At 36.8% G+C, this 25,755-nt stretch overlaps 2 protein-coding genes across 3 annotated transcripts in view; both read left to right on the plus strand.

Moving 5' to 3' along the window:
• The window catches only part of mcf2l2 (MCF.2 cell line derived transforming sequence-like 2), an 86,924-nt gene extending 85,562 nt beyond the window's left edge, over window positions 1-1,362 (plus strand). Inside the window, exon 33 of the mRNA XM_079843790.1 lies at window positions 3-1,362. The gene's annotated coding sequence lies outside the window, so the exon portion shown is untranslated. The remainder of the gene's footprint in view (window positions 1-2) is intronic.
• A 2,358-nt stretch (window positions 1,363-3,720) lies between these two features.
• ect2 (epithelial cell transforming 2) overlaps window positions 3,721-25,755 on the plus strand; it is a gene marked incomplete at its 5' end in the record, with an annotated part of 52,042 nt that continues 30,007 nt past the window's right edge. Inside the window, 12 exons of one of the 2 annotated variants that reach the window (XM_079844236.1) lie at window positions 3,721-4,011; window positions 4,633-4,814; window positions 4,980-5,059; window positions 10,022-10,204; window positions 12,616-12,705; window positions 12,819-12,929; window positions 16,536-16,609; window positions 18,695-18,825; window positions 19,077-19,192; window positions 19,472-19,534; window positions 21,660-21,879; window positions 23,913-24,037. In XM_079844236.1, the coding sequence (XP_079700362.1) occupies window positions 4,682-4,814; window positions 4,980-5,059; window positions 10,022-10,204; window positions 12,616-12,705; window positions 12,819-12,929; window positions 16,536-16,609; window positions 18,695-18,825; window positions 19,077-19,192; window positions 19,472-19,534; window positions 21,660-21,879; window positions 23,913-24,037 (1,326 nt within the window). Of the gene's footprint in view, window positions 4,012-4,632; window positions 4,815-4,979; window positions 5,060-10,021; window positions 10,205-12,615; window positions 12,706-12,818; window positions 12,930-16,535; window positions 16,610-18,694; window positions 18,826-19,076; window positions 19,193-19,471; window positions 19,535-21,659; window positions 21,880-23,912; window positions 24,038-25,755 lie in introns of those variants that run through there. The other variant, XM_079844235.1, reaches the window with a different exon arrangement.

A 25,755-nucleotide genomic window follows, 5' to 3' on the forward strand; every position in this document is an offset into this window, starting at 1 on the left:
AGTGACCTCTGCACCGCTGCCCTCACCGATACAGAGGACGCAGACGACAGCACCGGGCCGCATCCCGCTCAGGACAGCAGATTTGCATGCTGAACGTGCCGTGACGTGTCCTCGCTTTCTGTAGTGCCATCCTTATACATCATACTTGACAACAGCTCGATATCTTTCGTAATACTACACAGACATCTGCTCCGCTGAAGGAATAGGTAAACTCTGCTGCTATACGACCTTTCTGATCAGAACAGATTCCAGTCTTTTCTGGCCTTCTCCAACGCTGACGTGACATTGATAACATTCTGCAGTCGTGAGTCAGAAATTCAGCATGCAGCCTTCGTGCGTTCACTCTGCTGTGCCTTAGCAGCAAAGCAGGGGTATTTGAAGAGAAATATCCAGATATAAGACCGGACGTTGTGGGGTGGGAAATCTGCACCGAGGTGGCCCTTTGAGAACACTGAGAGAAAGAGACTCGAGACCGTTCCGTCCTGCTGAAACTTCCACTGAAATGCTTAAATATACTTGATTGTTTTGTCGTTTATTTCTTGTTTGCTTATGAGACTGTCGGTCACATACACAGCACTTTGGATGAGTTAACATTCTCTAATGTACAATATTTATACTCTCTTTTATATTCTGACATGAAAGTTGTATAAGCCATCTGGAAAGCTTCGTTCCTCTGCTGTTTGGAAAACTGAATATCTTTAATCCTCTTCTAATATTTGCCTCTACTTGATATATGCATCTCTATGGTTGTAAATAATCTCGAAACGTAGTATAAATGTGTAATATTTACAGATTTATATATATATATTATATTTCAGAAAAGGATTGTTGTAACATAAATATTCCAGCTTTACTGTTATTTTACAGTACTGCTCATGAATGTTGGCAGTTTGTGCTAAAAAGTAACAGAATCCAATACAGAAATCAGATGTACTGTATCCTTCCTGCTATAATGATATGAAGAACCGGACGGCAGTTTGACCGTGAATGTAGTAAAGATGCCAAATGTTTTGTCTCATAAGCATAAATATCCACATATGGTTGCGATTTAAATATAATTAGTAGGCTAGTTTGATTACTTTCCGATATCAACCTGATCTTATTGAGTTGCTTTATTTCTTTGTATGTAAATATCCAAGCACAACGATTTGATATTGAATGCCGTTGCAATTCATGGTAGTATCATCATTCTGTTCATACATATGTGAATATTTTGCTTTTCACAGCTTCCCTATGGACAATATTACAGCTGATGTGAATATGTATTACATAACTCTGTACATTTTCAAATGCATAATGAAAAGCATTCATTAAAAAACAAAACAAATGTCTTTTCATAAGGAGACTGAAACCTCAACCGACAAACAAGTTAGAAATGTCATGAACGTTTACTAAAATTTTCCATGGATCCCCTTGAGAACCTTCTGGTTGAAAACTGTTTCATCAGGCTGTTTTTGGTTGTAATTGGAAGCTTTATTTTTAAGAGAGTGCATGCGATAGAGAAGTACACGTCTGAGAGAAGGACAGCGAGGAGAGAGAGAGGGACAGGCAAGATTCACTTGGCTTTGTTCTACAGAGGGTGCTTTCAAACTCCCCAAAACTCATGAGGGGCGGCAGGAGAGTAAAGCAGAGGAGAAGGAAAGTGAGTGGAGAGAGCGGGACACAAAGACCCAGACAGATGTGATAAGCATTGAAACCGAATTTTAAAAAAGTGCACTCCAGCAGCAGCCTTCACTTTGTCCTTCGGTTTGGCTTCAGGTGTCTAAAGAATTTGAAGACACCTGGCAGTCTATTTATCTTGAGTCGTTCCTGCCTGAAACCAGGCCGGGCAGAAGAAAGAATGAGACTTCTGTCAGAAAAAAAGAGGCTGCTCTTTTGGATGAGTGGAGGTCAGGCTGAGTCTCAGTGCTCCGTTTCAAAGGCTGTTAATGGGGCGAGATCACATCAGGGCAGTGCTCACATTCACATTTGAGATGATGAATGAATGTAAAGGAAATAAACTAGGCTGCATTTCAAAATGTAATCATGCATTGCATTCACTTGTTTTCATACATTGTCTATTTAGTTTGATTTACTATGGCAACCATAGTTTCAATTAAAATACAATCAGTTGTAGTTGCTACTATAAAACCATAATAAATTAAAGGTGCAATATGTAAGATTTTTGGATTACAATATCCAAAAACCACTATATATATTTGCTTACATTATCCCAGATGTTTCCCAGAATGTTTAAATCCAGAGAAATAAGCTATTTTATCCAGGACTGTGTTTGTGCGTCGCCTGTCAATGACATCATACCTGCGTTATCCCCAATTTCTATTTTGTAGAAACCATGGAAACACTAGAGAAGCATTATATGTTTTATTAGACAAGGGAACAACTGTCTGGATACATTTATAGCAGAAAATAAATCATTGTTATAAAGCTCAACACATTTAATCTTATTTTTTGAATCTTATTTTCTTGATTTACTGCGAGTGCCATGTTTTACCATCCCTAATATTGATCTAGCTAACTGCAGTGTGCTACAAGTGTCTCATAGTAGTCGCCGAGTAAACGCACAGAGTAACGTTAGTACATCATTTTCAACACGCTAAAATGTATCTAATATGATAAAACAGAGCTGCATCACCCCACATACGCATGAACAGAAGAAGCGGAAGTGGCGTGTGTTGCGCTCGTCTCTCATTAGCAAGTGCTCCAGCGGCCACGTTGCGCTCCCACAACACTCGGCCCTGCTCTGCTTCATAGTACAGTAATGTTAATAATCTCATCCATGAACATGATGATTTCTGCCCGAGTCCCGTCCCGATTCTTTTCCACCAACTGTGAGGTGAAGACGACATCCCCTATTAATCTGCGCTCAACCTCGCTGTCATCAAGCTACACCTTTGTTTTGAATAGACGACCTCTAGCAGCGAAAAATAGCCTACATATTGTGCCTTTAAAGGGATAGTTCACCCAAAAATGAAAATTCTGTCATCATTTACTCACCCCTATGTTGTTCCAAACCTGTATGAGTTTCTTTGTTCTGCTGAACACAAAAGAAGATATTTTGAAGATAGTTTGTAACCAAGCAGATAGAGCAACCATTGACTAAATACTATGGTAGTCCAAGTTGCTCTATCTGCATGGTTACAAACATTCTTCAAAAATATCTTCTGTTGTGTTCAGCAGGACAAAGAAACTTCGAACAACTTGAGGGTGAGTAAATTATGAATTTTTGGGTGAACTATCCCTTTAATATGGGATTTACCAGTGTGGATGTACATAATGTAATTTAATAATAATATACTATCATATAATTCAGTTATATTATATTGTATTATAATATTACAATACAAAAATTGTATATTGATGAGAATATGGTAAAGTTTATAAGGCTAAACGTATTTGACGTATTTGTCTATGAGGCTAAACAATGATTTTCATTGTGTTTTAACACATTGTCTTTTAGTTCACGACTTTCTATGTGTTTTTATGAATTACATTGGAGTTTTATGTTTACATCTGTATCTTGTGTTTTATTCATGATGTTAAATACTAGCAATTGAATTAAATATTGTATGTCATTCTATCATGGACGGATCCGCAGACTCCACAGCGCGCATCGCCGTTTGAATTCAAAAGCCAATCAGAGGCGCCGCTTCAGAACTTCCGCCGAGCTCTTCACTCTCAGCCAATCGGCGCCAGGCTCTAATGTTTGCTTGCTTTTTTGAATTCAGAGAGTGAGTTGAACAGAACCACCTATCAAATGAGCGTATACAATGGGCTTAAAATTCCAGCTAAACTTATTTTCGTAACATAATCGTATTATTTTGCACTTTGGGCAAACTTTACGTGTTATTGCGACGGCAGCGGTGTTTACGTTTACAAGTGTTAGTTTGAATCAATAGTTTGGCTAACGTAAAGACAGATTGCTCCCCTGGTTCGGCAGCCAGTTGGACTCTGATTTTCTTCATTCCTCAGAACATTTTCCAGCATAAATCTGCTCTAGAGTTTTACACGGTAAGTCTACATTATACATCTGCTTAAAGCTAAATACAGGGCTCTGTTTAAGAAGAAAATCTTTTGTTTAGAAGTTAGCTAGCCACCCCATGCTAGCGCATGTCATTGAAGTGCATTGCTGCTGGCAATCAGCTGTCACAGCATTGCTCTCTAAAAAGCTGACAGATCTATACAACATGTGATACTTTATTTCATTACCTTTTAAAATGTACGCCATAATCTATAAATATGCAGTGTTTTGATACTCATTTGAAGGAGTTAATGGACTGCAACACCAATGTATTATTGTAATGCTGAATTGAGGATAATTACTATTTAGATTTATGCAGCTGGTAAGTTGATTTAATTTTAAGATTAAATGTTGTATGTATATGTGCACACACACACACACACACACACATAACATTTAATCTTAAAATTAAATCAACTCACCAGCTGCATAAATCTAAATAGTAATTATCCTCAATGCAGCATTACTGTATGTATGTATGTATTACATGCACACAGTATATTGATTCTCTTCTCGCTTTCATCATTCATTCCCTCCTAGAAGCTTGACTGTTTGTCTTTTATTTTTATGCCTGTGCTGCCCTCGTTCACTACTTTCTCTCTGGCTGCCAGCTTTTGATATTCTGGACAGGACTGGGTCACCACCCCTTGTCACAGAGCCATGGCTGACAGCAGCATAGTTACTTTAGGGCCGGGCCGCAGCCTGCTGGTGGACTCCTCCGTTTACGACTCCCGCATGGCCGAAACCACAAAGGAGCAATTTTTCATGGGTCTACACGCAGACGAGACAGAGGGTAAGTGAACCGCCCTCCTTCTCGGTCAACCTTATATCAACTGACATTTCTGTAGGGTGGACGTTTGGTTGTGCACAAACATAACAAAATAGGTTATTTAATCCAAGTCTATTTTGCCTATTTCCATAGAGATTCACCTTTGCCTGTGGTCTTTTTCTTTTTCAGATGTATTGCCCAGGGTTGAGACCAGGGTGGTGTTGGTGGGGGACGCCGGCAACATCGCAGAACTTGAGAGTGCCCTTCAGGTACAGTAGAAGAGAGTGAAGCTCTTTATATAGATTAATTTCACTGTAATCAAGAAGAGCTACATTAAATAGAAAGGTCTGATTTATTATTTTGGGTTCATGAGTCCTGCTGAGTTTGAAAATCTTCTAATCTGATTAAAAGTAATCAGTTCGTTAACAGGAAGTCGTTTTGTGTTGGCCAGCTTAGAGGATACACATTCAATTCACATTAGGATAAACATTCAATTCTTCCGTTTGCCTGAATTCTTTTTTTTTTTTTCAGTCATACCTGAAATTAAAAATAAAATTACGTCTGGAAATTAAAACTGTAGTTTACTTTTAATTCAGATACACGTGTGTTCCTTGACTGATTAAAGGTTGTAAATAGTGCGGTTACACATTAACATGTATATTACTGCTCCAATTTTTTGGCAGTATTTGATCAAAAATACAGTAAAACAGTATTATAGTAAAGTTGTATTACAATTTTAAATTACTTTTCTATTTGAATATATTGTAAAATATAATGTGATGGATTGTCAGAAATCTTAAAGCATACAGTTGTGGTCAGAATTATTGGCACCCCTGGTAAATATGATCAAAGATGGCTGTAAAAATAAATCTGCAATGTTTATCTTTTTGATCTTTTATTTAAGAATACACAAAAATTTTACCTTTCATTGAAGTAAAATAATTGAAAGTAGGAATTGAAACTGAATATGCTGGAGTTTGTTTTTGGATGAACAAGGAAAATCTTTCTTGAAACCCTCCCAAACAATTTGTGGTGATTTATAGGGGTTGTTAGATTTTTTTTAAAGGCTTTCTGACCCCAAGACACAACTAATCTCTGCAATTCTCCATCTGTGATCCTTGGAGAGTCTTTGGCCGCTCAAACTGTCCTCCTCATTGTGCATTAGGATGATATAGACACACATCCTCTTCCAGGCAGATTTGTAACATCTTTAGTTGATTGGAACTTCTCAATTATTGCCCAAATGGTGGAAATGGAGATTTTAAACGTTTTAGCTATTTTCTTACAGCCAACATCTATTTTGTGAAGCTCAACAATCTTTGGCTGCACATCAGAACTATATTCTTTGGTTTTACTCATTGTAATGGATGATTTAGGGAATTTGACCTTTGTGTTTCCTCATATTTATGCTTCTGTGAAACAAGAGGTCATAGCTAGACAATTTCATGCTCATAGTCACCCTGCTAAAAAATGTAAATATTAATGGGAATATTCTTAAGAAATATTTTACTCATAATTATTATTATGGCCAATGTGTTTTGGAGAAAAGCATTCATTTCATAACGTGATTTGAATAAAAGATCAAAAGGATAAACATTACAGATTTATTTTTGATACCTTAATATTTATTAACCAGGGGTGCAAATAATTCTGACCACAACTGTTTATAATCATTTCTTATTATCAACATTGAAAACCATTGTGTTTTGCAATATTTTTGTGGAAACCGTGATTCATTTTCTTTTTCAGGATTCTTTGATAAATAGAAAGTTCAAAACAGTAACATTTATTTAAATTTGTTTTGTAACATTATACATGTGTTTTCTGTCAATTTTGATTAATTTAATATGTCCTTGCTGAATAAAAGTATTAATTTATTTTAAAATATCTTTACTGACACTGAGAAACACTACACGATTAACAAATCCTTTTTTCTAATGAGCTCAAATTTAAGTTTGCTTACTTGAAACAGTACTAGTATATACAGGGAGTGCAGAATTATTAGGCACGTTGATTTTCTGATCATATTTTTTTTCCAGGCACATTTTACCAATTCCAAACCACAGTAATCCTAATAACTACTATTGATTTAGTATTTAATAATGTATAAGTGATATATAATTGTTCGTGAAGGCTGGAAATGAAAATCACCTTATATTCAGGTGTGCAGAATTATTAGGCATGTTTTCTTTTACAGATAAATTGAGCCAAAAAAGAGATTTAACTCAGACTGAAAAGTCAAAAAGTATTAAATGCCCATGAGAAGGATGCAATACTAATGCAATACTAGACATTGCAGTTAAGGCATGACCATTGGACAGTGAAATGCTCGTTGGGTCAGCAGGATCTGACAAAAACAGGTGGTGAAGAAAATACACCTGTTAACTGCAAAAGAATTAAGAATTAAGGTGAAGAATTAAGGGTGAAACCATCAGGAACCCTTTAGACTCCAGCGCCACCATTTTCCAGAGCTGCAACCTACCTGGAGTCTCCAGAAGTGCAAGGTGTCAGGATCTCAGAGACTTCAGTTAGGTAAAGAATCCTAAAAAATGACCCCCACTAGATAAGAATCACAAGCTGAAGTGTTGTAAAATACATGAAGAAGGTTTTTTTATAGGCTTTATGGACAGATAGGTTGAGAGTGACTCTTGAAGGACCAGCACCACATCCTCTAGTACCACTGTTTGAAGAATTCATCTTCCAGAATCTGGCAGTACGTTTTGGGAGTTCATTTTTAGTCCATCTCTGCAAAACGGACTTCAGGATGGACTAAAATGAACTCCCAAAACGTACTGTCAGATTCTGGAAGATGAATTCTTCAAACAGTGGTACTAGAGGATGTGGTGCTGGTCCTTCAAGAGTCATTCTCAACCTATAAAACCTATAAAGCCTATAAAAAAACCTTCTTCATGTATTTTACAACACTTCAGCTTGTGATTCTTATCTAGTGGGGGTCATTTTTTAGGATTCTTTACCTAACTGAAGTCTCTGAGATCCTGACACCTTGCACTTCTGGAGACTCCAGGTAGGTTGCAGCTTTGGAAAATGGTGGCGCTGGAGACTAAAGGGTTCCTGATGGTTTCACCCTTAATTCTTCACCTTAATTCTTAATTCTTTTGCAGTTAACAGGTGTCTTTTCTTCACCACCTGTTTTTGTCAGATCCTGCTGACCCAACGAGCATTTCACTGTCCAATGGTCATGCCTTAACTGCAATGTCTAGTATTGCATTAGTATTGCATCCTTCTCATGGGCATTTAATACTTTTTGACTTTTCAGTCTGAGTTAAATCTCTTTTTTGGCTCAATTTATCTGTAAAAGAAAACATGCCTAATAATTCTGCACACCTGAATATAAGGTGTTTTTCATTTCCAGCCTTCACGAACAATTATATATCACTTATACATTATTAAATACTAAATCAATAGTAGTTATTAGGATTACTGTGGTTTGGAATTGGTCAAATGTGCCTGGAAAAAAAATATGATCAGAAAATCAACGTGCCTAATAATTCTGCACTCCCTGTAGTAGACATTTAGTAAGTCTCGTTTAGAATCATGCAATGTCTGCTTGAGCTGTTTGCACATATTACTCAGCATTCTCACACTGAGATGTGGTATGTGGCGGTTGGGGCTGGGAGTTGACAGATGAAATGAAAGGTTATGAATGTCATTTGCTCTGACAGTTATGTTTGGAGGGAACGCAGGTCAATGATGGGACATTTAGGTCCAGAGCTTGATAAATGATAAAGCTGGAATGTGTGTGGATTCAGGATGAAAACTTCCCATATAGTGCTTAGGGGAAGAAGGGGATGTTCCTGAAAGTGTCCTTTTCTTTGCCCTTGACATGGTGTGAGAGGACTTAAGATGTAGCTACTTCTTTTAGTAATCTATTCTCCTTTCCTTTACGCAACTTGTTGCAGAACTTCCTTCTGGACTTTGCTTGACATTTATTTGAAGTTCTCATCTCGATTCTGGCAAGGTTGTAGAGCCCTCCTGCCTGTCAAATTTATCAGCTATGGGTTGCCTGGTTGATGTCAATTCTTCATTTTTACAGGCCATCACAATAATGGAAGTCCCTGTGGTAAAGATTAAAGAAGGGCAGCCGGGCACAGAGGCGCGTGAGAAATTGATAAAATCTATAGTCAATATGGTACGTCTCGGGACCCAGAATCTTTGCATGCTTGAGAGCACCGGGGGATTTGCGGCATGGTGTTTTAAGGGGGGATACGGCGTGGCACTGCACTGTCTAATATCAAACTCACTCACATGGTGGTCTGGACTAAGTTCTAACAATGTGATCTAACAACCTGTCCTGTGTTTGTCCAACAGGTGGTCTTATTCTTTAATCCATTGAATTAAGAATTAATTCAATCAATTATGTAATCAACCCTTTGCTGATTAACCCCTTTATAGTGTAATTTAATTGTTTCTTGTAATATTTATTTTTATATGCAGGTAAGAATAATCATTTCTGAAAATGAATCCCAAATGACAGGTGCTGTTCACACCGGGCATATGCTTTTGTACTGTGTTCAAAACATCATTATTATTTTTTAGTTAAATATTTTTTCAATACTTTGTTTTAAACATGTGTGTGTGTATATACATAAAATTATATACATTATACATGCATGTGTGTGTATTTATATATACATAATAATTATAATTATACACAGTACACTCATGTATTATGAAAACACAAACTTTTATTTTGGATGCGATTAATTACTATTATTAGTAGTACTATTTTAGTGCATTATTACATTAGAAATTACTATTAATTTGTACATTTTATCAAATATAAACATTTTATTTGGCAGCATAACATTTGAACTGAAAGTATAAAATATTTTAAGTGACTGCATGATGGCAAAAAATATAATTAAAACATAAGGCATAAATAAGCATGTACAAGTAAATATCCTATATTGGCCATGGCCAATATATTGTGTATTTCTGTGTAAGACCATGTGAAGCGGAAAAACACATCTGCATTTTTTCATTCTGTTTCATCTTGCTGTCCTGTGTGAACCGTCCTTGACACTTGTTTTTGTATCCACTAAATCTACATGTGACAAATGACTGCTGTTTTTCTGCAGTGTGTCATCTGTCAGAACATTTTAACATCTTTGAGATCCCTTTATACGAAAAGAGAGCTGTCCATACAATCCCACTAATGTGTTTATTGATATTTTTATTTCAGTTATGAATTTTCCTCTTCATCCCATTAGGATATAAACACCCCCTGTATCAAGACTGACAATGTCAGAGATTTTGGGGATGGCGATAATTGCGAGTTCGAGACGGTGTTCGTGTTGAAAGACTTCCAGGCTCCCGAATACAGCTTCCTGTACAAGAATGACAGCCGTATCCTGGGGCCTCCTGCCGTGATGCACTGCGCCAGCAAGGGAGAGGTGAGACCTGAAATAAAACAACACAAGGATCGCAGCCATCCTCTGGGTTTTTTTCCTCCCTGAGGTGGTGAAATATTTTGATACTACTATTGCACCTGCTTGCCGTCATGGGTTGAGTAAAAGCCTGTTGAAATAGTTGTTCTTCCAACTGAAACGGATTTGTAAGCAGCTTTGATTGCTTCTGGAAAGCCTGAAAAATGTTGCTGGCTTATCTGAGTGTACGCAGGAGTGTCTGCTTGACTCCTTCAGATATTCCAGAGCGAAACGAACACTTGGCTGGCTAGCGATCGGTACCGGACAGAAAGATTAAGTCTGACGAACACTAGAATATAGATACGACTGCAACACTCCAGTGAGAAATGAGGACTTGTCTTATTGTTGTTAAATCTTGTGGTACTTATTTGCCACAGTACACACACACAGTCCATAGTCTACCAACTGAGTGGTCTCACAGAAATAACATTAAATAATATTTAAAATGTATAACATTCATGAATAGCAACAATAATAAATAATAGTTAATAAATAATAAAACTTCTTATATATATATCATAATCACTCTGATTGGCCTGCTGCTATGCAGCCCCATACACAGACACATTCCTCCCATAACCATCATTAAAATTTTGTTTGACTTAAGCCACAGTAGACCTGCTGTTGGCTCAGACCAGACGGGATAACCTTTGTTGCCCTTGTGCATCAATGAGCCTTTGACGCACAACACTCTCTCTGGTTAAAGGATTAGTTCACTTTAAAATGAACATTTCCTGATAATTTACTCACCCCCATCTCATCCAAAATGTTTGTGTCTTTCTTTCTTCAGTCGAAAATAAATTAAGTTTGAGGAAAACATTCCAGGATTTTTCTTCACACAATGGACCTCAATGGCAACCAAAATGCAATCACGTCAGAAAGGTCACGTTAGGCGTAGCGAACGTGCACCCCCAAGCGAACGTGTGAATACTAATACAAACGGCCTTTACAAAAAAACCTCCAACTTCAAAATCATCCGACATCATTGTTTAACCTTTTAAACGGTTGTATTCGTCTTTGCATGTGCGCTTTTTTTTCTAAACACGGGGGCGGTACTTCTGCCTACGTCTAGCGTGACCTTTCCGACGTGATTATGTTATCCCTGGCATGTTGCGGAGCAGCCCAAGTTGAGCAAATCAGGTTAAAAAGTATATAAATGTTTTTTTATTTTTTTAATGGCCGATGGTTTCGCTAGATAAGACCCTTTTCTTCAGCTGGGATCGTGCAGAGCCTCTGAAGCCATTCAAAGCCCTTTGAAACTGCATTGATTTGGACCTTCTACATTTTGGTTGCCATTGAAGTCCATTGTGTGGAGAAAAATCCTGGAATGTTTTCCTCAAAAACGTAATTTCTTTTCCACTGAAGATAGAAAGGCATGAACATCTTAGATGGCATGGGGGTGAGTAAATTATCAGGAAATTTTCATTTTGATGTGATCTAATCTTTTAATGGTTTGTCCCTCCTTGGATCACTGTTGGTAAAGTCTCACCACTGCTGACCTGGAGCAACATACAAGCCTTGTGGATATGCTTTAACAAGCTCTGCAATTTGCCGCTGTAGTAAAGTCATGTCACATTTATTTATATAGCACTTTATACAATAGATTGCTTAAAATCAAGCAGCTTTACAGCATTAAACATGAAAAACCACATCTTGTTTCATCAGAAGTATAACTTCATTTTCTACTATAAAGCAGCTCTCCAGTGTGTTCACTCGCAGACGTCTGACCTCGAACAGGAGAAATGAACCAGAAAAGATTTCCACGTGAAAGAAGGCAGAGCCTCCGCGCGCACCTACCTATTACGTAATCGCCACGGACCAATGGTAGTACAAAGGTCTCTGCCAGCCATAGCAAACATTTCCAGAAACTTCACTTTGGCAAGAACTCCAAACGAAGTTCATTTTGGCCTGATTTTGTTCAAAATGATGTCACATCAGTTTGTTTTTCAATTTCGCTTGAAGTAGTTGTAATCAGTTTCTGCCACTGTAGTCCTTCTGACTTCCTGATTCCTATACCAGGGGTCTTCAATGTTTTTCAGGGCAAGGACCCCCTTAGGCCATAGAGACATGGAGCAGGGGCCCCTGGTACAAAATGTGTCAAACAGAACTACAAATTAAGCATTATTAATAGAAACTACTCGTATTAGGATTAACCTCTTAAGATCTGTGACCATTTTTGGGATTTCCGCCTGGATTTGGCCTACCCAAATTGAAAAGCTTCCCATACACACATACAGTGGTCTAAGTTCAAAATGTTTGTCATTTTACAGGAAACCCTTTGAAGTTGCATAAAACACTGCTAAAAGTGTTAAACATGTATTTTATTCATAATAATGATGTATTCCATCATTCTAATTCATCCATGCCCTCTTTCGTAGCCTCTGCCATTCTCCTCCAGGCCTCTCTACTCTATGACCATGCTCAACTTGTCTCTCTGCTTCACCGGATTCCGTAGAAAAGACGAAGTGGTGAGTTGTGCTTTTCTGCTCATCTGACTCTGAGCCCATAAAATAATTTGACTAAAACAGCCCATAATGTCCCTGTCAGATTATTTGCTCTAATTAACTGTGTTTTTCTTCAGGTTACCCTGGTAAATCTTGTCCATCACATGGGGGGCACCATCCGAAAAGACTTTGACAGCGCTAAAGTCTCACACCTCATTGCCCATTCAACACATGGTGAAAAGTACAGGGTATGCATCCACCCCATCCACACATGCATTTATATCATCCTTCAGCCCCACTGTTTTGTCTAGAATCACTGAATCATCAGAAGAAAAAAAGATGGATTTTCACTTGTGTAATCCTTTGTTTGGTTCTGACTCACCCTGCTGTAATGGCAGTATCTATGTTTGCTGCCACAGATCAAATCCGATACACCAGTCTAAAGATGAGTCAAAAACATGGCTGTATTCTACAGGATATATATATATACAGTGGCAAGAAAAAGTATGTGAATCGCTTGCAGAATCTGTGAAAATGGGAATCGTTTTAACTAAATAAGAGGGATCATACAAAATTCATGTTATTTTTTTTATTTTACTGCTGTCCTGAATAAGATATTTATAGTCCACAAGACAAAAAATAAAAGCTGAATGCTGTTTTTTTAGTTTTGTGATGGTTGTTCTTGAGTCCCTTGTTTGTTTTGAGTAGTTAAACTGCCCAATGTTCTTCAGAAAAATCCTCCAGGTCCTGCACATTCTTCAGTTTTCCAGCATCTTTTGCATATTTGAACCCTCTCCAGCAATGACTACGATTTTAAGATCCATCCATCTTTTCACACTGAGGACAATTGAGGGACTCAAACACAACTATTAAAAAAGGTTGAAACATTCACTGATGCTCCAGAAGGAAACGCAATGCATTACGAGCCGGGGGGTGTATTTTGACTCATCTTTAGACTGGTGTATCTGATTTGATCTGTGGCAGCAATCATAGAAAATGCCATTACAGCAGGGTGAGTCAGAACCAACAGAACCAATATATATATTAAGAGTTCAGATGCAAAAGCCTCTAAGTGCCATCTGAAATTTTCTTCTAGACTGATCATTTTTATAACGCTTGTATTGTATATTTAATTTAAGCAATTTCACTTAAATGACAATTAATAGGTAATTTGCATTGCCATTTAAGTGAAATTATTTAACTTAAATATACAAGCTTTATAAAAACGATCATTCAAGAAGAAAATTTCAGATGGCACTTAGAGGCTTTTGCATCTGAACTCTTCATATATATATATATATATATATATATATATATATATATATATATATATATATATATATATATATATATATATATATATATATATATATATATATATAAAATAATATATAGGCTGTTTAGCGAATAGTCGCATCCAAAATAAAAGTTTGTATTTACATAATATATCTGTGCGCTTTTTATAATTATTATGTATATATAAATACACACACATGCATGTGTATATTTAAGAAAAAAAAAATATTTGTATATAAAATATTTATATATAATATAAATGATATAAATATATATACAGTATATACATGCAACTATTTCTTAAATATATACGCGTGTGTATTCAAATAATTTAATCTAATAATTCACATGATTATACACAGCACACAGATATATTATGGAAATACAAACTTTTATTTTGGATGCGATTAATCGTGTGTGTATATATTTTATAGTTATATAGCATATGCATAAAATATACACAATGAAAAATATACAAAAAAGTATACACATGCATTCAATACACAGATGTGCAAAGTACTTTTTCATATTGTGGAACGTAATCAGTTTAAGGAACTGTTTTCACTTCAGAATGAAAATTCTGATGTTCAAAAGAGTTTAGTTTAAGGTTGTTTTGTTGGCATGTACAAATGTCTTATCTTGTAGAGTGCGCGCTCAGCATCGCCGCTCCTTACACAGTATGTGCCATTGCGAATTCGAATACCACCTCTTAGCTCTGGACTCTGTTTTGGTATCTGTTTGAACTTTGAATATTGAGCAAGTACTTTGATTATGGTTGCACTGGTTTGCAATTAATAAGAAAAAAGAAAAAACTGTTTATTTTTGTTACGTATATTGTTTTCAATTTGTGGAAAGGAGTTCAATTAAGAGATCACACACAGCCTCAATCAGAAGTTCTGGAAGCTCATAATTCATGTACAGTAATGTCTGAAGAGATCATACAGGAGGAGAGAAGCCAGTCAGTTGAGTTTGTGGCAAAACCTTTTACAGTCCTTTTATATTGTTGTCTTTTAAAGCATATGATCATTTATACTCAAAGTAGAACTGAAGCGAAATTCATTACAAGAGGATTAGTTATATGTCAAAATGCACCTGCAGACCGTTTTTCCACTCATGAATTTTGTAATTTCTTAAAAATACTGTGCATTATCCTGCTGAAAGAGGGCACAGCCACTATTGAATACCGTTTGCATGAAACGGTGTACATGGTCTGCAACAATGCTTAGGTAGGTGGTACGTGTCAAAGTAACATCCAAATGGATGGCTGGACCCAAGGTTTCCCAGCAGAACATTGCCCAAAGCATCACACTGCCTCCGCTGTCTTGCCTTTTTCCCATAGTGCATCCTTGTGCCATGTGTTCCCCAGGTAAGCGACGCACACGCACTCGGCCATCCATACGATGTAAAAGAAACGTGTTTCATCAGACCAGGCCACCTTCTTCCATTGCTCTGTGTATTCTGACACCTTTCTATCAGAACCAGCATTAACTTCTTGAGCAATTTGAGCTACAGTAGCTCGTCTGTTTTATCTGACCACACGGGTCAGCCTTCGCTCCCCACATGCATCAATGAACCTTGGCCGCCCATGACCCTGTCGCCGGTTCACCTCTGCTCCTTTCTTGGACCACTTTTGATAGATACTGACCACTGCAGACCAGGAACACCCCACAAGATGCTCTGACCCTAGCCATCACAATTTAGCCCTTGTCAATCTCGCTCAAATTCTTACGCTTGCCTATTTTTCCTGCTTCTAACACATCAACTTTGAGGAAACTTTGAAATGTTCACTTGCTGCATAATATATCCCACCCACTAACAGGTGCCTTGATGAAGAGATAATCAGTGTTATTGACTTCATAATGTTATGCCTGATCAGTGTATAATACTGTATGTGTAATACTTTTTGATCAAATAAATGCATCCTTGGTGATCGTTAGAGACTTCTTTCAAAATCGACAAACCTTGTGATTACAGTCTAGATATTTTCTCCCCCCCCCCACTATTTTCTGTATGTTTTTCATTATTATTATTATTGTAATAAATAAAGTAGTGACAAAATATATATTCAAATAAACTGTCCCTAAATGCTACATATATAAAAAAACACACACTTGATCGCTTTATATTCCTGTCAGATGATCTCTTCCCGTCTAAGTGTGTGGTTCTTGACAGATCTGGTGATGTGAGACTGGTTAAATTCGCTCGCCTTCAAATCCCAGAAACCTTTGCAGTCTTGTAGTGTTTAGGAAAAGTCAATCCCCCAGACTGTTAAATACATAATAAATGTATCATAATAGACTGATAAATGTCTTTTTATTAAGTGAAGGCTATTTCCCGATGGCTCCTCAAACTCCAGGTGTGCTCTCCATAGCGTGGTCTACTGTTGAGGTGTCTGCGTTTAGAGAGGGTTTGATTAAAACAGTTCTCATGTATCTCTCCTCACCGCGTGCTGAATTTGGCTGAATCATTCATTAGTCTCATGCATAATGCATCGAGCAGGATTTTGGTGAGGGGATTTCTTCCCTTCTGATGCTATTCACTGCTTTCTTTTTTTTTAGTTGGCAGTGTGCATGGGCACACCCATCCTCACCCCTGAGTGGATACGGAAGGCATGGGAGCACAGAGATGACATGTAAGATATGTGTGTGTGTGTGTGAGGCATAAAACTACCCCCTGCGTCAATTCCCCTCACTGTGTGAATGTAGAGGAGTTAAAAACTGTGAATGATGAGGCTGAAAAGTCCAGCCACTGCTGCGCAAACCAGATGGACCCTCACTGCTTCCATATTAAAAGTGGTTTCCACTGCAATTGGGTTTTGACATTTTCCACACATGTATTGAACATTGAACCTGACCTTTCACATTAATGACCTGCCACTCTAAACTTGATGTTGACTCAAATGGTTTTTTTTCCTTCTTTTTTTCTCTATACCAACCCCCCTGCACTCAATAGATTTAATGGAGATGGACTTAAAGCGAATATGAAATCAAGATGGACCTTGTATTGTCTTAATACATGTTTCTGGTCTCATTGTGGTCTTATAATTCTTCCAATTAAATGAAGTTAAATTAATATAGTCTTATTTAAAATGGCAATGCACTAAAAGTAAAGCTGTACAATCAGACTAACATCATATTTGTAGTAGGGCTGTCTTAATTTAGTTAATTGGTTATGGGAAAAAATAACACGTTAAAATTAATGCACCCGCCCCAGACCTACGTAGTTCATTTTACATTTCATAAAGTTGGTGACGATTGTGTGATGGAGCCTGTAGAATGCAGTTAGAATGCCCCTAAATTAGGGCTGTGCGATATTGAAGAAAAATGCGATATACAATATCTTGTTAAATTATGCGATATGCGATACGATATTGCTTTAAGCGTGTAAAATCTATTTAAATTATAGCAAGCAAGTCACTTAAGTAACAGTCATGTGTCCAGTCTATTCTCTGCTATATGCGTTGCCTAAAACGTACACTTTTCACAATGTTGAAGTAGCCTATTAAAATCATTCAGATATTGCGTGCCATTGCGATATGCATATCGCAATATGTACATTTCGATAATTTCGATATATTGTGCAGCCCTACCCTAAATTCAAGATACCAGGGCAAAAATGCTCCTGTATGAGTTTGTCCATATAAATATCATGATATAGTTAAGCAAAATCACATTATACAATGAATAAAATAAAACTTCATTCCTGAGTGAATCAGCCATTTGAATGAATAAATTACTCAATTACTGACTTATTTAAACATTTACCACCACCTACTGGCAGTTTGTTTTACTATTTAGAGTATAATTTCATAAAAAAAAAATATTAATAAAACACCCATTAAAGGGATAGTTCTGTCATTACTCACGCTCATTACAGATCAAATAAAGTGTTTTTTTTGTGTCTAAAGCATTTTTGTAATGTCTGTTTGTTGCTTTTCTCATTTAACACAATAATGACTTTAAATTATCTTTTGGGGGTAATTTTTCAGCCAAATCTGATGTGCGATTAATTGGATTAATTAATCGCCTCGCCACATTGTGTAATTAATTAGATAAAACATTTAGTTGCTTGACAGCCCTAATTTTGTAGTTAATTTTAATACTAGAAAAGTACCAGAGGAACATCTTGCATAGAAGGCCCTTTGAATATTCTTTTGGACAAAGATGGATTTTTTGGACAAAAATTCACACTTCAGTCCAAAAAGTTTGGAAACGCTGTTCAAGGGGGTCCACTCTAAGTTTTAGGGCCGTCAAAGTTATATGCATCGAACATGTGTAGAGAAAAGATGAATTTTTAATCATTTGCTTTGACTTCTGTACAGTAACAAATTAATTTAGTCAATTATTTAATTTGCAAACAGCACTTATATTAATAAAATATTGAATAATAATATTACTGTTTATGAATGTATTAATGCATTTGTAAACCTGAAAGTGTATTGCTTCCTTTAGATTTTATGTAGTGGTCCAAGTCTGGCTCTATTCTGATTTTAAATGCCCACTTCTACAATCCAATCCTATTTAGCTTGGAAATGCACCAGATAACTGAAGTAAAATGTGTTGAATTTTAATTTACACTGTCAGAAATGTAACCATTTTAACACTAACAAAAATAATCTTCTAGAAGTGTCTTCTAAAACTCCCAACAACATATTCACACTTCTTTTTGTAGCATGTTTTGGTGTGTCTGATTGCTGTTTTTTTTTTTTTTTGTTTAGTAATTTCCACGCAGGCAACGAAGAGTTCCGCACAGAGTTTAAAGTCCCTCCGTTCCAGGACTGTGTGTTAAGCTTTCTGGGATTCTCTGAGGAGGAGAAAACTAACATGGAGGAGAGGACTCAGAAACACGGTACTGAACTGTCATGCATCAGTGTCTTTTCTGAAACAAATCTGAACTGTTTCATGTTTTCAAATGTCACACAACTTCTGCTCCAATACTTCTCGATTTAACTAAAGCTTTTCATTCTGATGTATCTGAGATGTTGACCCCACGAAAGGTCTCTGTATTTTATTGCTAGACCTTCTCTGTAAAATCAAATGACCCTTGACTTCTGCTTGAGGGGGATTTTTAAAAGAGCGTGTCCTGCTTGTTTTGTTCAGGTGGACGGGTCCAGGCGGTGGGTGATGAAAGGTGCACCCACTTGGTAGTTGAGGAGAACTCCATTAAAGAACTGCCCTTTACTCCCTTGAAAAGACTCTATGTAGTGAAGCAGGAGGTATGAACTTGACTTAACATCTCGTAAGTACACTCTGGGCTTTATATGGGTCCTTAATAGTAGTGTGTAAAAATACACCCTGTTATTTTATGCTGTTTACTTTCTGTAGTCCATTAGTATGTTGCAAGGAGTGGGGCACACATCAGGGGTTTTAGTTGCTCCGTTACAAATACAATCATAAATGTATCAATATTTTTTATAAACGGTTCAGTGTAGGAGTTTTAAATGCATTTTAATTTTGTGTACTTATTTTATTTCTCATTCTGTGTCTTTCTGCAGTGGTTTTGGGGCAGTATACAAATGGACGCCCGTGCTGGTGAATCGATGTACTCTTATGAAAAGGTGAGGAAACCTGTATAATGACAGAAGTGTGGTTCTGAAAGCTTTCTCTTTAGAGGATTTGTTTTGTTTTAATTGGCATATAAACCTTTCAAGACAAACCTCACAATTAGTTCTGAATTGATAGTATGTGCTTTTGTAGAAGTCAAAAGTCACTCTGATTTCAAGTAATTTTTTTTAAATCCAGGCATGCACCAATTTATTGATTGTTTAAAAACAGCCGTTGCTAAGGGCCGATTTTATCCTGTCAATCAAAAGGAACGGAAAAGAGATGTAAATCATACTGTGTGTGAAGAAAATGTCTCGTGTTTAAAGCTTTAAAACATCACAAAGGGGTGTTACTGATGTTTTTTATGTCTTTGAATAAAACAAGAAAATATCATTTCAGACATTTAACCAAAAACCTGTTGACTTAAAGGGATGGTTCACCTCAAATGAAAATTCTGTCATTTACTCACCCTCAAATTGTTCCAAACCTGTATGCATTTCTTTCTTCTGCTAAACACAAAAGATATTTTGAAGAATATGGGTAACCAACGAGTTGATGGGGCCCCATTGACTTACATAGTATGGAAAATGGTTATGGTCCCATCTACTGTTTGTTTAGCTCCCCATATTCATCCAGAAGTGCTAAAATGCTAACTAGCTTCTGAATTCTTAATATTAGGGGTGTAACGATTCGTTTTAACAACGATACGATTCGTATCACGATTTGAGGTTGTCGATACGATTCAAGGACGATATTGGTTAATTTAGAACGATACGATCCGAAACGATTCAGTGACTTGTAATCGATTCAGTAACTTTTTAGCCAAAAATTGAAAAATTGACTGAAATAAATATCTGGATACTGGTCAGTGCAGGTGAAATTTCCAAGATTCCTGTTGTTTCTTGTAAGGGAATCCGGTATATCAATTAATTATGGATATAAACAAACAAGTAAACAACAATTAATGGCAAATGCATTAATTTTATTTGAATAAAGTGCAACCAACAGTTTAGGTTGAATTAACAGGAAGTTAACCTTTTCTGCTCTCATTTTCAATATTCAATACATTTTCAATAAAAGCACAGTAAGTGCAACCAATATTTCAACAGTAGGTTAACCTGCTACTTCTGCTTTTGTTTTCCAACATAAAAATATTACAATATTAATATCAAAAATAAAGTGCAACTAACTTCTCTTCAGGTTTAATTAATAGTAAGTTTACCTGCTACTTTTGCTGTTGTTTTTCAACATTAAAATAATACAAATACAATATTAATATCAAAAATAAAGTGCAACCAACATTTCTTCAGATTGAATAAACTGGCCTGCTACTACTCTCAGTTTAATAAACAAACAATATTTAACAAAAGATAAAATGTAACCAACTACTCTTCAATGACTCTACAGATTTCTTTTTCAAAAATATCACCATGATCTGACCTCAGAACACTTCTCTGTGCGTTCACTATGTCACCAGCAGTACTAAAAACTCGCTCTGCTGGCACACTGGTGTCAGGAATGCACAGGTAACAAGCAAGGGTTGAAAGTACAGGTATCGTTAGCTCTTTCTCCTGGTGGCTTGATAATTTCTCGCTCGTTGGCTTCTCCTCTGCCATGCGCCATGCTATGTTTTGTTTTCTCAAGCCCCGTTCACACCGCCAGCAACACGCAGCGACAAAGCGACACGATCCCATTCATTTCAATGAGCGCTGCTGCTGGTGCGAGGCGATGATGTCACAGATTGGCTGACTGAATCGAGTAACGTTTAACGCCTTTATCATTAAAAGTGCTAAGAAAAACATCCATATAAAGTCTGACGTGCTTAAATCCAATGCGTTATTTCCTATGATCGATACAATCGATTGATTACCTTTTAAAACGATGTTAGATCGATATATGTCGTCCGGAAGGCCAACTTGCCGAGCACAGATCGATGTAGTTAGATCATAGGAAAATAAATCGATACATCGATGTAGTAGATGAATCGTTACACCCCTACTTAATATATATCTGAAGCATTTTATTGTGATCATATTTCATGATGCGTGGCATCATTTAGTAAAGAACTGTGATTTTGAAATTACATCTTCACTAAAGTGCAGTGCACTTATACATGTCGTCACTGTGTCTTCCTCTCAGCCGGAGAGTCCTGCGATGAAGAAAGCTGTTTCCATGCTGTCTCTCACGACACCCAACAGTGGCAGGAAACGTCGACGTCTCAGAGAAACATTGGCTCAGCTCACCAAAGAGACAGAGATTTCTCCCTTCCCACCACGCAAGAGGCCCTCGGCTGAGCACTCCCTCTCCATGGGCTCCCTGCTGGACATCTCCAACACACCCGACACATGCAAAAGCGGAGGTGAAATTAATGATCTGGCATGTCATGTGACTAATGCAGCCAAATAATATAACGCTTCCCCCGTCTTCCACGAGTTAGACAAATGGATAGAAGAATGTTTTAACATTCATAAAAAAAAAAAAAAACATTACCCTGATTGGTTGTCAGAAAAGTTCCCATTGCATTATGTAAGAGTTCTGTTCCAGAACTCTCCTGGCTTTGATCTCTGAGGTCCAGGGCGATCCCAGGCAAGGCTGAGATGAACCAGAAGAGTGGTCAGGGTCTGTTTTAGATGAGTGAGGCAGCTGTCTTTTGCAGAGCTCAGGTGCAGGAGGAGCAGCGGTAGGCGGAGGAGTGCCAGACAGCGTAGATCAGAGAATGAGTGGCCACTGCAGCGTACAAGCACTCCTGTGTGCAGACAGGAAAACCAGACAGGTGACATTCATATAACTTTAGCCCAGGGTGTAGGATCTACCTATGATATTAATGTAGGTCTTTTGGAGAAAAGGTGGTAGCTTAAATTGATCTCTTATTCTCTTAGTATTGTTTCGAAAGTAAGTGGTTCAAAAAATTTTATATTATTATTTCCTTTAAAGGAATTCTCAATGTTCAATACAATTTAGAGTGTGTTCACACTTGTAGTTTGGTTCTTTTGGTCCGGACCAAAAAAAATGATACATTTAAACCTGGTTTGCTTAGCATTTAGTGTCATTTTTAAGACCCAACATAAATATATAAAACAAACATGCAAACAAATGTCTTAAGACATAATTTGCAACGGAACTTACCCAGATAACCAAAACAATGCTGTGTGCTGGGTTAAATGCTCTTGTATTTGTGTACATATTATGGTATTTTTACAAACTGAGAACTCATAAAGAAAATTGTAACGGAGTCCAAACAGCGGCAGGGATTTCCGTTGTACAAAAATGAAGATCTGCTACGAGGAGATGCATTTATTATGCCTCTTCCGAACTGTAATGGCTAATATATCTCCTATGACAAGAAGAACCAGGTAAGCCCTGAGTGTTCTGTCCTTTTTGGGGTCGCATCTTGTGGCATTATGTCTTGTTTTAATGGAATCAGAATGCGTGTTTCTTATCGAATCCACGGTTCTTGGAAAATTAAAATGGAAAAATTAAACTAGTTCTCAATACCCGAACCTTAGTCTCGGTCCGCTTGATTGTGTGCAACAGGGTTAGGAAGGTAGCGATTACACTTATTCAAATCAACCGCACTAACAGAGCAATAGAACCAGAGTTTTGTTTTAATCGAACCAAACCTGCCAAGTGTGAACACGCCCTTAAACTAATTTGTGGCATAATGTCGAAACCAAAGAAAATATTTTTCATTTATTTATTTATTTGTTTGTAATTTCTACTTTTAGATCTACAATTTCTACCATTTCACCAAACAGAACAACAAAAATGGCTAAGAAATAAAAAAAAAATGTAATAATTACACCACCTGTACTTAAACAGATAGTCCACCCCAAAAAAAATATTCTGTCATCAATTACTCAACCTCATGTCATTCCAAACCTATATGCATTTCTTTCTTCTGCTGAACCCCAAAATATTTTTTGAAGAATATTTGATAAGCTCTTTAGGTTCCCATTGAGTTCTTTTTTTCTTTTTTCTTTCTTCAATATTTAAATATTTATTTACTTAAATTGCAGAATTAAAATTGAGTAAAATGCACCATTGTATCAGTTAATCTGAATTAAATTCAGTTGTATTATTCATGTAATACAATTTGATATTAATTCAGATTAACTTATACAATGGTGCTTTTTACTCCTTACTGATTGATTGATTGATTGATTGATTTTAGTTTCTTTTGAACATGGAACATTACTTTTTAATTCCTCCATTTCCTTGTACTTAACTGCAAATTTTGACTCATGATTTCATATATAGATTCCTATAGACTTTATTTGTCTTCAACATCAAGTATATTTTGACAAAGAGAATAAAACACCTCATAGGATGAGAAGTAACAGTGTATGATTTTTTATAGTAGCTAACCCCTGCATGTCTGCTTATGTGTTTCAGAGAATGCCACACCTCCCAAAAGCTCAACTCCCGCCCTTCCCAAGCAGTCAGCGAGATGGCAGGTCTCCAAGGAGCTCTACCAAACTGAGAGCAACTACGTTGATATCCTGGCCACGGTCATGCAGGTTTGGAAAATGGCAATCCGCAGTACCTGGCTGTGGTCTTATCATACTAAACCAGTGCCTCTGACCAGTAGGGGGGAAAATTAATTGGGTTTGGGCACCAATGCCATGGAAATTTGAGCTTTGATTTGCACCCCTACATGTGGAGCTCATACAAACACGCACACACACTTCTGTGTCTGCTTGCATAGTAAATGCCACTTCATATGCCCGCAATCAGAACCGTGCAAATTTCACTGAACACTGGAGTCAGATCATCAGGCAATACTGAATAGCCTGACCTTTCCATTGTGGTCCACTGGATCTTTATTAAGTTTATGGAGTAGCTGTCAAGTAGAGATCTGCACTGATTTTTTCCCCGATTCATTCCACTCTCGCAGAACTGTACATCATTTCCATATTGAATATTCTCAGCAGTTTATTGAATTAAATTAATTAATTATTTATTTAATAAATAAATAAAAATATTTGTTTACTATTTTATAACATATATTATTTGAATACATGTATTTATGCACTTCTGTTCATTGGGGTAAATATTTTTTTTTTTAAGAAATTAACAAAATAAATCAAGTGACAGTAAAGACATTCATAATATTACAAAAAATATTTCTATTTCATTTTTTAAAAATGCTGTTCTTTAGATTTTTCTATTCATGAAAAAAAATCCTATTAAAAATATGGTCCCACAAAAATATCAAGCAGCACAACTGTTTTAAAATGTTTTCTGAGCACCAAATTCTTTAGCCTGGTCCTACCAGACTCGTACATTTCATTGGTACAGAGAGTCTGGCCACTCTCCATTGACGAGCGTTAATTTCCTTGAAGGCGGGTACTCTGTTGAAGTTTAAAACTATTGGATCTGCCATAACCAATCGCTAATGTTTGGTCGTGACGTATGTCATCTCAAACTAGCGCACAACATCAACGTCATCGTTCTCAGCCATTCCCTCTGTTCGCTGATTGGACCGGTTAAAATTTGACCGAAGAAAACAAGATAAAATACCGCAATCCCAGACGGAGTTCTGAAGGAAAATGAACATTGAGCAGAAGTACGTAGGAGGGCATAGCCAGGCTACCAAATCTTTATATTAGAATGATTTCTGAAGGATCGTGTGACTCTGAAGACTGGAGTAATGGCTGATGAAAATTCAGCTTTGCCATCACAGGAATGCATTAAATAAAGTTGTAAAATATATTCAAATAGAAAAGTTGTTTTGACAAGTAATACTGTTTCACAATATTATCAGTGTTTTTACTGTATTTTAATTAAATAAATGCAGCTTTAATGAGCGTAAGAGTTATTGAAAAATCACCCCTGGTTTCACAGACAAGGCTTGTGCCTATTCACAGACTAAAATGTATGTTTGAGCTGTTTTAACTGAAACTAATTTGCACTGGCAAATCTTAAAATGTCTGTGGCATTGTTTTAAAAGCATGTTTAAAAAAAGCTACTTAAATGTCCTAATTGAACTAAGGCTTAATCCTGGCTTAGTCTAAGCCCTGTCTGTGATACTGGGACTTCTTGGAAATCTTGCGACTCTCAAACTTTTGAATGGTAGTGTATCAACTACAGTTTTAGGGTTTATTTTAAAATTATGTCAAAAGACTGAAAAATATTGAAAACTATCACCCCACTCTGCTGTAAGTCTGCCCACTTTGGCTGACATCTCTTAGAAATAGCACCCTCTCATGCCTACAAATCAGAGGTTTAGTCCAGT

The sequence above is a fragment of the Gobio gobio genome, assembly GCF_949357685.1.
Source record: "Gobio gobio genome assembly, chromosome: 19".
Lineage (NCBI taxonomy): Eukaryota > Metazoa > Chordata > Actinopteri > Cypriniformes > Gobionidae > Gobio > Gobio gobio.